The 14,665-nt window shown below is 45.5% G+C and overlaps 1 protein-coding gene across 4 annotated transcripts in view; it reads right to left on the bottom strand.

Moving 5' to 3' along the window:
- SLC24A3 (solute carrier family 24 member 3) overlaps positions 1 to 14,665 on the bottom strand; it is a 441,617-nt gene that overhangs the window by 115,060 nt on the left and 311,892 nt on the right. For all 4 annotated transcript variants that reach the window (XM_019544063.1, XM_019544066.1, XM_019544065.1 and 1 more), the window contains exons 5-6: positions 4,869 to 4,953; positions 1,803 to 1,906 (exon numbers count right to left, since the gene is read on the bottom strand). In XM_019544063.1, the coding sequence (XP_019399608.1) occupies positions 1,803 to 1,906; positions 4,869 to 4,953 (189 nt within the window). The remainder of the gene's footprint in view (positions 1 to 1,802; positions 1,907 to 4,868; positions 4,954 to 14,665) is intronic.

Below are 14,665 nucleotides of genomic sequence, written 5' to 3'. Positions count from 1 at the left end.
GGGATCTAGTGGCCTGTTACAAACTAGTCAGAGGGGACCAGCAGGCACTGGGGGAGTCCCTGTTCCCCTGAGCACTCCCAGGAGTGACCAGGAATAACGGTCACAAGCTGGCAGAGGGTGATGTAGGCTAGACATCAGGAGGCGCTACTTCATGGTCAGGGCGGCTAGGATCTGGAACCTATTTCCAAGAGAACTGGTGCTGGCTCCTACCCTGGGGGTGTTTAAGAGGAGGTTAGATGAACACCTTGCTGGGGTCGTTTGACCCCAGTACTTTTTTCTGCCATGGCAGGGGGTCGGACTTGATGATCTGCTCAGGTCCCTTCCGACCCTAGAAACTATGAAACTAAGCAGCCTGAACTAGCCGCATCACTGTTTGTATCCTCTAGAATCACAGAGGAGGTCAGAAGCAATCCATGTCTTGAACTCAGAAGGAAAACAGATTTAAGAAACATTTAAAAAAATGGAACCCCAGGGGTGCCCAGCATGGAATATTTCTAGATCCTTTACTGTTCTGAAATCTATTCCCTCAGGCTTGGGTCAAGCCTATTCTATCTAGGAATTTTATGGAGCATCCCTCATGGCATTACCTGGGCTAAAACATAACAATGTGGGCATAAATCCATGTCACTCCATGGACTTTCACAGAGCTCTGTCGACTCAGTCTAACAGAGGCCTCATGCATTTTAATTTCTGCCCTTCAACTGTAAGTGGCAAATGTAGGAGAAAAGGAGACTTTTTTACTTAGCAACTTGAGTGAGATGCTGCCAGGATATTGGTGATCTAACTGTTTTAAGAAAAGCTGTGTATCTGAATGCAGTATCTGAATGAGGGGAGGATAAGGCACAGACGGTATTTCCCAGGTGAGGTCTGGCCGCTGACAAAAGCTAGCAGCCTCTTGGTCATAAACACTCCTTTACAACCACAGCTGAACTTTTAAGACTTTGCCTTTAAAGGTATCAATACAGCTGAAATGTAGCTGTCATTAAGATGCCATTGATAAGATAATCTTACCTCATGAGCTGCATTCCTTTACTATTTATTGTCCAACTCTTTTTTAGCTTCTAGGTTTTAATGTTTGGGACATGGGTATTAACAATGTGTGTTTGAAATGCCAAAGATATCACCTGTTACTTATTTGGTCATGTCACAGCTGGTGACAGAGAAGCCTCAACTGGCCTGATTCAAATGCATGAAACGCGAGGGCGTTTTCACTGAAAGTGAAAACAGAAAAAAAAAGGATGGAAGTAGACATGTTTCTTTGAGCATTGATGCTTAGATTCACAAAGGCATATATATGTCTAACTCATACTGAATTCAGTGGAAGTGAGATGCCTATACAAGAGTATGGCAACTAAACAGCCTTGTGGATTTGGGCCTAAGTATCTGATTCTACCCATATGAAATCAGTGGAGCTGACTCATGTGGGTCAGTGGTCCAAAGCCTTACACATATCAGGTTTGCTCCATATTTCCTTTCTGAATAATGTTGGGCAATGGTCATCTGCTATTTCTTTCACTAGATGCTGGACCCTAAATTGCCTCAAATTTAGCTATTGTTTTCTCTTCTCCAATAATTCCTGAATTAGTGACCTTGGGAGCAGTGCCATCTTCCTGACACAGTGCTGCCATCATACTAAAACCAGCCTTCAGCCCTTCAACTCAATAAAACAGCCTCTCATTTTGCATACTTCTTCATCTCTCTGTGAACTGCAGTCCTGATCTGCATGAGCTGGCAACTTGCAGTTATTTTGATGAATACCGGAGGGAACCAGGGACCTTTTAGAATTCATTAGGGGCTCTTACCTGTCCTGCAAAAAGCCCACACACACCGATAATACAAAGGATGTTGAATACAGCAGAGCCAACAATGGTTCCGACTCCTACGTCTCCTTTGGCGATAAAAACACCTGAAAAACAAGTTTAAGGCAAAGTGGGTAAGTTGGAAAGAAAAGCGTTTTTACTAAAAAAAAAACAAATTGCAGACCAGTGAGTCATGTGTTTGGTTTTGCCATTTTTACTCATATTTAATAGGACAGTGTGAGAAGCAAAGGCACAGGAGAATATGGGTGGCCCTTTGATAGGATTAGAGAGACTGTGTGTGATAAAATGCAAATGTATTAGAGATTTCTAGGTAACCCCACATTACAGTAATATACATCACAGAAACATATGCCACAAAGGCTAGAAAAATCACGATGTCCATCACCTGCTAGCTATGACTCAAAGTTGTAGCAGAATTTCTTTGACCAATGTGGCCTATGTTCTTTTCCCCTTCAGAATCACATTACACAAAGTGTTTAATCACAGAGTGATAATTACCAGGCTGTGGACTGTACTGTAATACGGTGGGAGCTGGCTGTTAGAATAGATATTGGTAGGGCAGGAAAAAATTCATCAAGTTATAGACAAGTTGCTATTACAGGGTCCTTAATTCAGTCACTTTTAAATTCCTAAATGTTTAGGAAGGGGAACTGTGATTATTTTGTCTGGCTGCTTGTATAACAAAGGCCATGTGACTTCCCTGAATTAATTCCTGCTTTGAGTTCCCTAACTATGGCTGAACTAGAGCTTGGCACGTAGGAAAAAAAATCCTAGCTTGATTTAGAAGTGTTGGGGTGATGTTGTAGTTGTGATGGTGCAGGAAAAATGTGAGATGAAAGGATTCTGTGCATGATATCTTTTATTGGACCAACTGCTTCGTTTGGAGGGATTTAGACAAGCTTTTGGGTAGCAAGAACCCTGCCTTGGGTTTCCTGAAAGCTTGTCTATATCCCTCTCAACTACACAGTTGATATGATAAAAGATATCACCTACAGTACTCCTTGCCTGTCTTAACTTGTTTTAAATATTTCCATTGGTGGAGAATGTGCAGCAACCCTTGGGTGTTCTAATGGCTAATTACCCTCCTGCTCTGTATCTACATGCACAGACAGAACAATACATTACTCTTAACTCAGAGATAATTTAGCATGTGGTTTTATAACTTAATTCTCCAATCAAAACTGCTGTCCCCACTTGGTCAAGGGAACAGCAACGGAACAGTGATAGCAACAACAGTGCTTATGCATGGTTGAAACTAGCTGCTTTTGACCCCAATGTGAGCAGACCCAAAAAGAAGCTTCACAAATGCTTTTTTCATGGGAGCTCTGTGCTAGCTAGGGTGGCCATCGAGGTACCTCCAGAATACTGGATAGTTGCATTAGTATTCTTTCGACCATTCTGAGTTGAAGGATGCCTTTCACTTGGGCATTTTGAATTAAGGGTGATGTCAAACGGATTTTGAAGATAAATGTTTAACAGCGGCAAGCAACAGCTGTAATGTAAGGATGTCATTAGGAAGCATGACAAATAGGATCTTTGTTGGCATTTGCAGGACCAATACAAACACAGGATTAATTAAATGACAAACGTATTAACCAATGAAGACAAACAATCTAAAGTTCAATTGTAGGTTGAAAGGTTGGGTGTCTCAAGAGAAAAATAGAGGACATAAAGGTGTCCAGTTTCATATCAATAGAGGACAGAGTAGCAGAAAACTGGACTGTCTTTTATAAAACCGGACGAATGGCCACCCTAGTGCTAGCCCCAGTGTACAGTGCATATTCATCAAGTCTCTAACTTGAGAAGAGCCATGAGTTGCCCGAACTTTTCCTCCTTCTCATCTGTACAAGAACTTGCTGTTCCCCAAATCCAAAACTCTGGGATGTTGTGGAAAGAGCATTCTGCTCCTGAGTCTTGCTGCAGAAATAAGTTAGTTCCTGATCCCCACCTCCCAAAACAGGGTGCTGCTTTGAGAGTTCCCTGAATAACCTACTTCAGATCCTCTTCTCTCAATGTAATAGTTCCCATGGGAGGAACACCAATGTTTTTAAAGCCTTTGGCTAATTTTTCCATATGAAGTTTCCCAACCTGCAATCTCATGCACGCTAGTAGTGGTCACAAAACCTTTGCTTGGCACTAATGCCTACTTTTACACTTTGATCTTTCAGTGGAGCCTCTCATCACAGTTATGTCCTGGAGTACAGGTAGGATTGCCACCTTCCAGGATTGCGCTTGGTGATTGGTAATGCAGTGCAGAGCATGGCCATTACAGGCTGTGGCAGAATTTGATGGCAAGTTAACTACTGGTGGAGCCAAAGGTACTGGGTCCTGAGCAGCATCCCTTCCTCCACTGCTTCCTTGAAGCTTCCTCCTACTCTGGAGGCTGTGGCAGCAGAAAGGAAACAGATCAGTGGTGGTGCTCTGGAGTTCACCACTGTTGAGGGAAGATATTGCTTCATTTTTTTTGCTGCTGACACATGTCAAGCAGCCAAAACATCACTGGTTTTTAGTGGCACAAAAATGAGGTGACATCTTCCTGCAGCTGCAGAAGCTACATCTTACAGAATGCCCTTTACTCACTATCACACACAGACTTTTGCACTGTTGCTGCCACCCAGTGTCCACTTTGCTAGAGCTAGAGCCCGAGGCTGTGGAGAAAGTGTTGGGGGGAGGGGGAAGGGGGGAGGAGGAGGGAGACAGGAGCATGAGTTGCCCCTGCTCCATTTTGGTTTCCTACCCCCTAGTCAGTACCTGGGGCTCATGCCCTGCTTGCACTACTGGGTGCAGCACAAGGCCTGAGTTATGACTGATGGTGTGCATTTTACATAAAGACAGAGAAATTCAGGTGTGCGGTCTTTCATCAGTGTGTGATGATGCACGTTTACAGTTCCTCAGATTTCATGAAGATGCATCACAACTACTCCTTCAGGAGTCTGTGAGAGAAGAGGTCAAGCCTTATTACAGCTCTCCTACTTGCTTGGTGACTCAATCTGGACTTCACGCTTGCTTTAACCTGATTCCGAACAATGGTAGCTGGAGATTAGTTACCTATGACAGATGTAAACAGCTCTGGAGCAGAGCTTCCCGCTGCCATGAAAGTTGCACCAGCCACATCTTCACTGAGATGCAAGCGCTGCAGAGAAACAGAGCAAAGTTGGTGGTCATGATCTAGAACAGTAGGAGAAATTCAGTGGACATAAGGTTGTTGTTGGTTCAAATGCAAAACTGCCAATATACATTTAATGGAAAGTATGGAAGAAACAATAGGTCAGAGGAACATCAGTTACAGCAGTTAATGTTAGACTGTAATTGACTTAATTAAGCAAGACACAAGCTCAGCTCTGAGAGGGTAGATTGCACCTTTTGGCTCACTCCTGAATATGGGGAAGGATATTAGCTCTTGCACCCAGCAGGTGCTGGGACACCCCTGTGAGGCACAGATCCTTTCCCGCTTCCTCCTTAGTCCACAGAGTAGTAATCTATGATTATCAAACTACCAAATTTGGGGCAGCTGCCCCCACTCCCCCGCAATTTTGTAGACAGAATGTGGGGCCCAGCAGCCATTTAGTGGACAGACTGCAGCCCCCCCCCGCCATCTTTGATTGGCTGAAGAACCCTGGTGGCCATTGTGCCCGCAGCCCTTCGAGTGGGCAGACCCCCTCCCCTTTCCCCTAGTGGGTTGCCACAGCACTCTGAGGACTGCTGGCTCCCTCTGAGAAGCCAGCATTTTCTTTACAGCACCCAATTCTATGGACACCGCTGGATTTTGCAAAATCTGTGAAACTGTGATTTTGGTAGGTCCCTATCTATGACCCTCTGCATGCATACTGACCAACAATATAAATGTGGGGGAGACGGGGCAAGCAGGGCACCAGCCCTGGGCACCAACTATGAGAAGGCACCAGAATCCTCCTTCTACAAGTCTTTGCCACAACAGGCACAGCCGTGTGTCCATCAGCATATCTGGGCTGGCGAGGAGCAAACAGGGTACCAGGCACAACTCCCAGGGAGTCCATGCCACAGGGCTGTTGCTGTCCAAGTGGGCACTGTTACAGTAGCTTCATCAGTGGTGGAAGCAATACCATCTGCCTTTGGTGTGCAGAGGGCTCAGGCAGGGAAGACTTCCCTTCCCCTGACTGCTCCTCACGCAGTGATTGGCATACCCTGCTCCTCTCCACCCTGCATCAAGTGGTGAATGAACTCATTACGCCTCTGAAGCTTCTCATCTACTTTGCCTGGTGCACTGGGGGGGAAAGTGGAGCCAAGAACCTACCCATTTCCCCACCCATCCCTGCCCATGAGCCTTCAGGAGTATGTAAAATAATCATAGCCTTCAGGAGTATGTAAAATAATCATAGCTCCACAATACCTTGTACGGGATTTACCCAACAGCAGCTAATAACCTTCATTGATAATAATTTGCCTTTTACCGAATTTGTTTTGGTTGCAAGGAACCCAAATGCCCATTTATAGCTCAGGGCTTATGGGTTTTTTTTGTATTTTAAACAATGTTTCTTCAGAAGAAAAAGACTGGTAACCGCATACACTTAGTATACACCTTTTCCAGAGATTTGTCTCCTAAAGCTGCTGCAGACCAGCGTTCTACCTGTGTAGGGCATTGTTCAGTCAATGCAACCAGACGACTAAAATCCATATACCTTGCTGGCACCTTTTATTGTTGCTTGCGAATAGCTAAACAACTATCCCCTGCTGCCTTGTTTCTATACTAAACTGACCAGACCGCATAAGCTGCAAGCCTTGCATATGGGTTTAGCAGCTTCCATCTTACATGGAAAAGGCCAGTCATGGAATGAAAAGGGGCTTTTTGAAGACAGCTGAATTGTTTCAAACAAAAAGCAAACAAGCTGACAGGGCAAATAAACACTTTCTCTATTCCCCATTAATTCCTTCTGGAACCTGAAAAAAACATCTTAGCACATTGTACTCTCTAAGGTTTCTTTGTTAATATTTACCAGAGCAAAATATGTTTGCACAAAGATAAGGTTGAGAATGAATTCTCTTTGCAAATGGCAGAAGAAGCAACTAAGTCCTCTATTAAAGGTCCCACAAGGTTTATACCCTCACAAGGATTCAGAATACCCTTAACTCTGCCCTCTGCTGAACAACTAATAAGCAGTTTTTGCATGCATGTTATGGAAACAAAAGAAAAACAGGGTGAATGACTAGCGCCTGGCTTCAATTAGAGAGCTTTTTAGGCAGGAAGCCAAGTAGTACATTGTTATAATAGCTTGTGGCAAAATGAATAAGTGGCTGTAACCAAGACTAAAAATATTGTGAAAGAAATGCTTAGGAACAAAGGAAAATCCCAGAGGGTGAAGCTTCTTCTGCACCAGGCTCAGTGGAAAGACAGAAACACTTGTCACATGATAGTCTGCACCTAGCTGATGCTTTCAGAGGAGGCACAAGCAGTCAGGGAAGATACCCAAGCTGACGCTCAGGGGATGGGTTCATTTAAAGTTACGTTGGCTTCCTTTGAATACGAATGTAGGCAATGTATTTTAATGGCCACAATAAGCCGGTTAACAAAATGGATGTAAATGTATAACACGCTGAATTGGAGGAAAAAGTCTATTCCCCAGGGTTTGTAGAAAGATGTTCACAATGAAGCTGTGATGTCATTTGGATCTTGTAGACACTATAATAATACCAAAAAAAAGAGAGAGTGGATGGAAATAGAAACATGAATGCAAATAATACTTCCTTCCTTCGAACCCTGGCCCTCTTACTGAAGAGTAGTGTGGCCTCTTAAAGGGTAGAGTCTTTATAGCACAGGCAGCCAGCAGAGCGAGGGTTAAGGGATAAGCTTGTAGTCAGGTCAGCTGACTTGGGGTTAGGGCTGTGCGAAGCTTTGGTCCCTGATTCAATTCAGCAGAGATTCGGCCCTATTTAATGGCCAAATCTCCAAATCCGAATCAAATAAGAGGACCCTTTAATCTCTCCGAATTGAATTGAAACCCTCCGAATCGATTTGGAGAGATTCGGAAAGATTTAGACATAGACACAGCTTCAAATATTTTTTCTACATACCTCTAGGTAGCAAGCAGCTCGTGAATGCTGCAATGCTGGGGTAGATGGAGCATCCCACAGGAGTGCGGGGGGGGAGGGTCCCCAGTGCACTCGGCAGCAGACCCAGAAGTGGACCAGAAGCACTTCCAGTCCACTTCTGGATCTGCTGGGGAGCATGCAGCCCCCCCTCCCCCCCCACAACGCCCTCCCGGCTCAGTGACTGGTGCCTCCTGGGTCTGGGTGGGCACCTGGGGTCCCCCTATGGCCAACTCCAGAGTCAAGAAGAGCACAGGGGGCACCCCCGCCCAGTGTGCTTCCTGGCAGACCTGGAAGTGGACAGGAAGTACTCCCGGTCCACTTCTGGGTTTGCTGCTGAGCACATGGAGGGGCCCCCCCTCACTCCTGTGGGACGCTCCGCGCACCCCAGCATCACAGCATTCACAAGCCATTTTGGTACATCAAGGTATGTGGAAAAAGCTGTGTCTATGGCTAAATGGATGATTCTCCAAATCAGCATCGAATCTTCAGATTCAGATTTGGCCTAAATGAATCAGGGACAGTGATCTGAATCAACAAATCAAATCACTGTCCCTGATTTGGGCCGAATCCAAATCCGAATCAAATAGGGCTCGCTTGGCACACCTCTATTGGGGGTATCACATGACCAGAAAAGGGCTCAGGCCAGAGTCATATAACCCCTGGGATTGACCAGTCAAGGAAGTCAGCCCTGAGACTTGTGCAGTGTAGAGCTCCTGAGAGTAGTATGGTGGGACCCTCCAAATCTGCAGTGGGGCTGGAAGAAAACAGCTCTACAGGCCTGGGAATAAGAACGAGCTGCCCAGGACAGAGAGAGAGACAGAGATACTTATTATACAGGCTAGTGGGCTTTACATTAAGCCTGATGAAGGTTTGGGTGCCTAACAGAAGGCTGAAGTATTCTAATTTAAGTTTCACTGGTGGCTTGGGTTCGGGACTGAAGGGGTGGTTTGGAGGTCCCATTAGTCACATAGAACCATAGAAGTCGGGTCAGAAGGGACCTTGTAGATCTTCAAGTCCGACCCCCGGCCTGGGTGGGAGAAAAGACTGGACTCAAATGAGTCCAGCCAGGTAGTCATCAAGCCTCTTCTTAAAGATCCCCAGGGTAGGAGCCAGTACCACCTCCCTAGGAAGCTGGTTCCAGCTCCTAGCCGCCCTAACTGTGAAGTAGTTCTTGTGAATGTCTAATCTAAATCTACTCTCTAATAACTTGTGTCCATTGTTCCTTGTCATGACACGGGACGCTAGGGGAAACAGTGTCTCCCCTAAACCCTTCTGGTCCCCTCTAGTGAGTTTACAGATGGTCACCAGGTCACACAGGGGCATATGACTGTCTTGAGCCCTGCTGGGGACAGGTTCAAGGCAGAGGAGGTGCTGAGCCTGGAGCAGGGCAGAGCTAGGGTGACCACCTTCTTAAAATGTAAAGGTGGGACACATGCCCACCTTCTCTGCCAATTAGATATGGGTAGTTACCCTAGACACAGCATGGGGCCACTGAGCCCAGAGTAGGGTGGAGGCAAGAGGCCTGGTGCCCAGGAGGGGCAAGATCAGGGCTGGGGCCCAGATGCCAGGCCTAGAATAGTGTAGAGGCGTAGAAGGTGGGAAGGCTAAAACCTCAACAAAGGGCAGAAGGCCTGAAGCGGCCTACAGATGTAGGGAAAAGTGTCCCACCTGATTAGTCACCCAAAACACCTGAGAGGCATGGGGCAGAAATGGAGCCAGGCAATTGGCCCTTAAGGCACTGACCCCTGATGCCTGGGTATCACCAGTGTAAGATCAAGGCAGTTTCCCATGCTTTTTAACCATTTACATCAAGGTGTGGTGAACAAAAGAAGGGTGGACTGCCCCAAGAACAGGGTATAAGGAATTTCCTCAGCCTCCAGGGGCTTCGCGGCCAATACTGGAGATGGTGCCTTGTTACAGGAAGGGTGTCAATTTTAAAATACAGCAGGCATTCTAGAATAGCCCCCCTCAAATAGGAACACCTTATTCTGGAAAAAGTGCCCCCCCCCAATTTGGCTTAATTGCCTTTACAGCTGGATTAAGCTAAACCAGAAAAAGCAATTCACATCTCAAACTGGGAGCATCCACACAACAAGCTGTGGAGGAATAATTATTGCAGAAGAGTTATTCCAGTCAATTTCAAGGGCAACCTGGCCTTAGACAGTGGAATTTCCCTAACTCAGAATAAGATGACTTCTTTCCAGTGATCTCACGTTGTGCACTGACAAATAAAAGAATGCCCTAATAATGGAATGAAGCTCCTGCAGCAATAGATGGGACTTGATGCTTCCATTTACAACAAGTACTGCCTGTCTCAAAGTATTTACTGATTTCAGTGAGCTTTCACGTGAGGCAGTATATTAATGTAATAGGGTTGGATTACCACAAAGGTTTATTAGAGAGTGTGACAACTTTCCTTTCTCTCTACTGCTCACACTGAAGATTATCTATGCAGTGGGAAGCTTCTGAAAAGAAGCCATTTGGGACTGTTAAAGGCAAAAAATGTTGGAACAACTCAAGTCAGGAATGCATACTTCTTTCCCTGCCACATAATTCAAGAAGAGTTTGACTTTCTTGGTGGGGGAGGGAGGTCACCAGTGGACTGAGAGCAACTCCCCTGGTGGGGGGGAATGTTTTTTGAGGCATTTGTAGAAATGAGTGAATCTCAGGTTATAGTTGGAGAAGTTTTTTTGATCATTTACTTTGAGGCCACCTAAAGTAAGGTCTCTTTTACTTTTAAGATGGGTAGGGAAGAAAATATCTGTATTAAAAGGCGCTACTATCAGTTGTTTCTTGCCAGCAAGATACTATGCTGCGACAAGCATGTCGCCTAAAATTGTGTCAGCTTGTTTTTCACCTAAAATTTTTCTAATTTTCATACTTTACTTTCTAAGAAGAAATAATTATCTGAACACATTTTGATGTTGCTGTCCAATAATATATTGGTTTGGAGTTGCTAAAGCAGTCAACCAGGAATTGTTAATATGCATTTATCCTTTGAAGAGTAAAATAAGTAACAGGGGTGGCACTCTGCATTTAAAAGAGTCCTTTGGAAACACAGGCTTAGAAATATTGTGTTATACCAAGAGATGTCTGGAGTAGAAAGAAACGTATCGGCACTTGTTTCTAGGCACTGGAGGTGTATATGAAAAATGTAAGAATACACATCTACTTAAGACAGTGGGGGCAACCTTTTTGACAGGCGTGTCACAAACTAGCCTCTTGCTATTCCCAAGTGCCACTCAATCCCCTTCCTCTGCCCAGTCTGCTGCTCTGAGTTTTCTGCTGCCTGCCTGATCTCTTGCTCTTTTCTGCTGCCTGCCCCTCCCTGATCTGCCACATGCCACACAGGCTGCTTGTACCACTTGTGCTGCAGGTTGGCCACCCCTGACTTAAAGCTCCCATGCTATATTCACACAGCTACACTAACCTCATTGGTGAAGCAGTGCATTGCCATAGTAATGCATCCATATAGGCACATTTATTTTCACTCTTCCTTGACTCCCCTTTTTGTGAGTTTGCTAATACAAATGTATTTAATGAGGAGAACCTGGGGGGGGTCTTTGAACTATCCGGCTAGGGGGCATGCTGACTAACTAGAATTTGATATACTTCTTCACAGTGAAGAATGCCTTACTCAGTAAGACTTCCCATTAAAGTCAGTGGGATTGCTTGTGGGGTACGGTACTACCAAATGCAAGTAAATACTTAAACATTCTAACTATCTAACAGCAGCATGGCCAGTTTATTAACAGCAGAAATGGATGAGGAAAATATCCCATAGGTCTGGAGAAAGCTCTGGGGTTCCTCCCTAAACAGATGCTGTTGTGGAATGTCTGATGCAACGGGACTCTACTTCACGACTGGGCCTCGTAGGCGTTCCCACAATATTCTTGAACACATAATAATAGCTGCCATGGCAAAGGGCATTGTGGGTACAAGGTGAGTCACACCCCATGAGAAGCACCAGAAGCTGCTATTATTTTTAAATAATGGGAGCACTTGCAAGAATGAGACCATCAGAGTTTTACCCTTCATGGAAAAGAAACCTTGCCTAATGGTACATACAGATTGCCAATGCAAGGAGCAGCTGCATTTGATGCCAGAAAATGTGATTCTACTCCATCCCATTCAAGAACCTGAAACCCAGTTACTACAAAAGGCGGGTGGGTCCTCCTCCTCGCTGCATTTTTTTTGTGACTGGACCTTAGGGTGAGATGACTGGCCATTACAAAAGCAGATGCATTCATTGATTTTTCCTTCCCCCCAGGACTAGGACAGGGTGGAGTAGGATTGCCTGAGTCCACTTAGATGCCTAGTAAGTGGAGCAGAATCTGGCCCCTAGGGGCCTTCTAAGTGGAATAGAATCAGGCTGTATGCGTTTTGCTTTAAAATTTTCCAAAATAAATATTTGAAAATTTCCTTTGAAAATAAGATTTGCATTAAAGACCTAGATTCAGTTTTAAAAAGGGTAGATCTTAACATACAACAAAATGGTTTATTTCTATTTTCTGTGACTACAAGGGATGGGACAAGGACCAACCTCATTTTTTTTATCATACAATCATAAAAAAAAAAAATTCAGGGGTGCTTATCCTCCAGCTAACCCTGTTACCAAATTTCCAGACCCATGGGAAGCCCCATGAGTTGGATAACATGGCTCTGACACAGACTGCATCAGTGCACAGCTAGAGCTGGGTGCACACAGGATTGGGCTAGCGCATGGGGTCAGGCCAGTGTGCTAGCCTGTACCCATGGATCAACTCCTCACAGCAACCCTTTGTGGGATCCAACCTGTGGACCAAACCCATGTCACTCATCTGGTTTACAGGGCCAGAAGGTTAGCTGCCACTGACGTAGTTTGTTCAATACGATATAACTTTTTTGATTTTTGTGTGGCAGTGGGGGAGGGAGGAACCATTTCTTGTCAGTAAGCAAATGAAAATCTCTCTTTCTTCCTTCCCAGTTTGGTCACTGAACAGAAAAACAGAGGCTTTGCTCAAATCTGGTCATGAAACAGACCTCCTATCTGCAGCCGTCCACTCATGAGAAGCAGGGGGGTATTAACTTGTCTAGAAGGCAGGAATGAGCAGTTAATACTTTGTCTATGTTTAAGTTAATGTTTCATCATTCTCCTATCAGCTAGCAGGGGGTGAATCCTAGGCACACTGAGATGATTTCAGATGAAGACTGAAACCAATCATTGGGCTCAGTACAGAAGTGACTAGATTAAAATCTCTGTCCAGTGTTATACAGAGGCCTGATTAGACTATCTGAAGCAGAAGTATCACACTGACAGCCTACACAGCTCCTACAGAGGCTGAGAATTTGGGGGTGGGGCAAGCAGAGGCAGGGCCTGCTACCAAAACTTGGGTTTGGAGCTCCACTGGGGATGCATGTCAGTGGCAGGAGCTGAGCAACTGCTGCATTAACCCCTGCCAACACCACCACTCTGCCACTGCCACAGCATCTGGCTCCAGCCCATGAAGAGCCCCACACAGCTCACTGTCCTAAGAGGCCAAGAGCAGGCTGAGTGAAGAAAGTATGCTAGAGCACACTGCTCAGAGCAGTGGTTCATGAAGCCTGATCTGGACTGGAAAACTGCTGGGTCTTGCTCTTCCTCTTACAGTCATTCTGGTTGCTGGATTTGGGGTTAGGCATTTTCCCCTCAGTCAAACTGGCATTGACTATAGGGTTTTTATTCTACCTTTCTCTGTTTTCTCTGTAGTGTGATGTGTCTTTTCCTAGGATCTGCTGAATAGCTACTGACCACATTTCCCTGTCATTGCAGAGGCAGGGCATTTACCTATGACTTGTTGCAGGAGGTTCTTGGTATCTTGTGCTCTGCAACTCTGAATGAGGGTTTGAAATGGTAATTCTGGGGGTTTCTGGGGTAAACACTTCACTTCCAATGCAAGGGACAGCACTGGATGGCTCACAAGACCTCTTCCAGTCTCATATGCCAATGTATAATGAGGTGGCTTTCTTGATTCACTGGGTTTGTCTCTTCAAGAGCCTGGTCCTTCCCAGTGTGGGGGAGACAGTTAAGTAGGGCAGCAGCATGTTTCCTTACCAGCTCCTCACTCTTGGGGGAACGTGCCTAGCAGCCAGCTACAGAACAAGTAAATGGGGCAGGGGGACACCACTGGTTTCATAATACTGAGACACCTTACAACACACTCTCTTAAATGACTGCTTTCTTCTGCAGCACAATTGCAAAGAACCTTCCACTCTCCCTGCGTGCTGGGGCTTAAGCAGGTAGGTAATTCTTTTCTCCATCTGAGCTCTGGCACAGGCAAAACTCAAAGTCTCCCAGGGAAGATGTTCATGAAGGAACATGGAGAGGCACTGAAGGAATGTGTGGAGATGAGAGACAGGAGGCTGAGGGAGTCCTGGGCACTGTATGCATTTTCAGAGGAGTGGGGTTTTAAAGTTTGCTGCAGCATGATGCATTTCCTTCCCGTTGTGCTGATGCCTAGCACTCTGCCTCCCTCCCTCTCAAGCCTCTACTCCTTTCCTTTCATCTCTTTGCTTTCAAACCTCCTGGTTTCTCTTGGCCTCTGCTCCTTAAATTACAGAAGCCCTTGCTATCTCAGAGGGTTTCAAGCTTTTCAAGGACCCATACATAACTGTAAAAGTGGATTTCAGAGCAGGCAGGAAAGAAGGGATGGGGGGGAGGAGGGGACAGAGAGAGAAGGAGGAGGGAGTGACAAGCATAGTTGAGAGAGGAAAGGGAACTACAACTTGGCATAACTGAAAGTAATTTATGGCTTCTACAC

The sequence above is a fragment of the Crocodylus porosus genome, unplaced genomic scaffold (assembly GCF_001723895.1).
Source record: "Crocodylus porosus isolate Cpor-Errol unplaced genomic scaffold, CroPor_comp1, whole genome shotgun sequence".
Lineage (NCBI taxonomy): Eukaryota > Metazoa > Chordata > Crocodylia > Crocodylidae > Crocodylus > Crocodylus porosus.
Note: the sequence above shows the minus strand (reverse complement) of the source record. Positions and strands in the feature narration are given on the sequence as shown.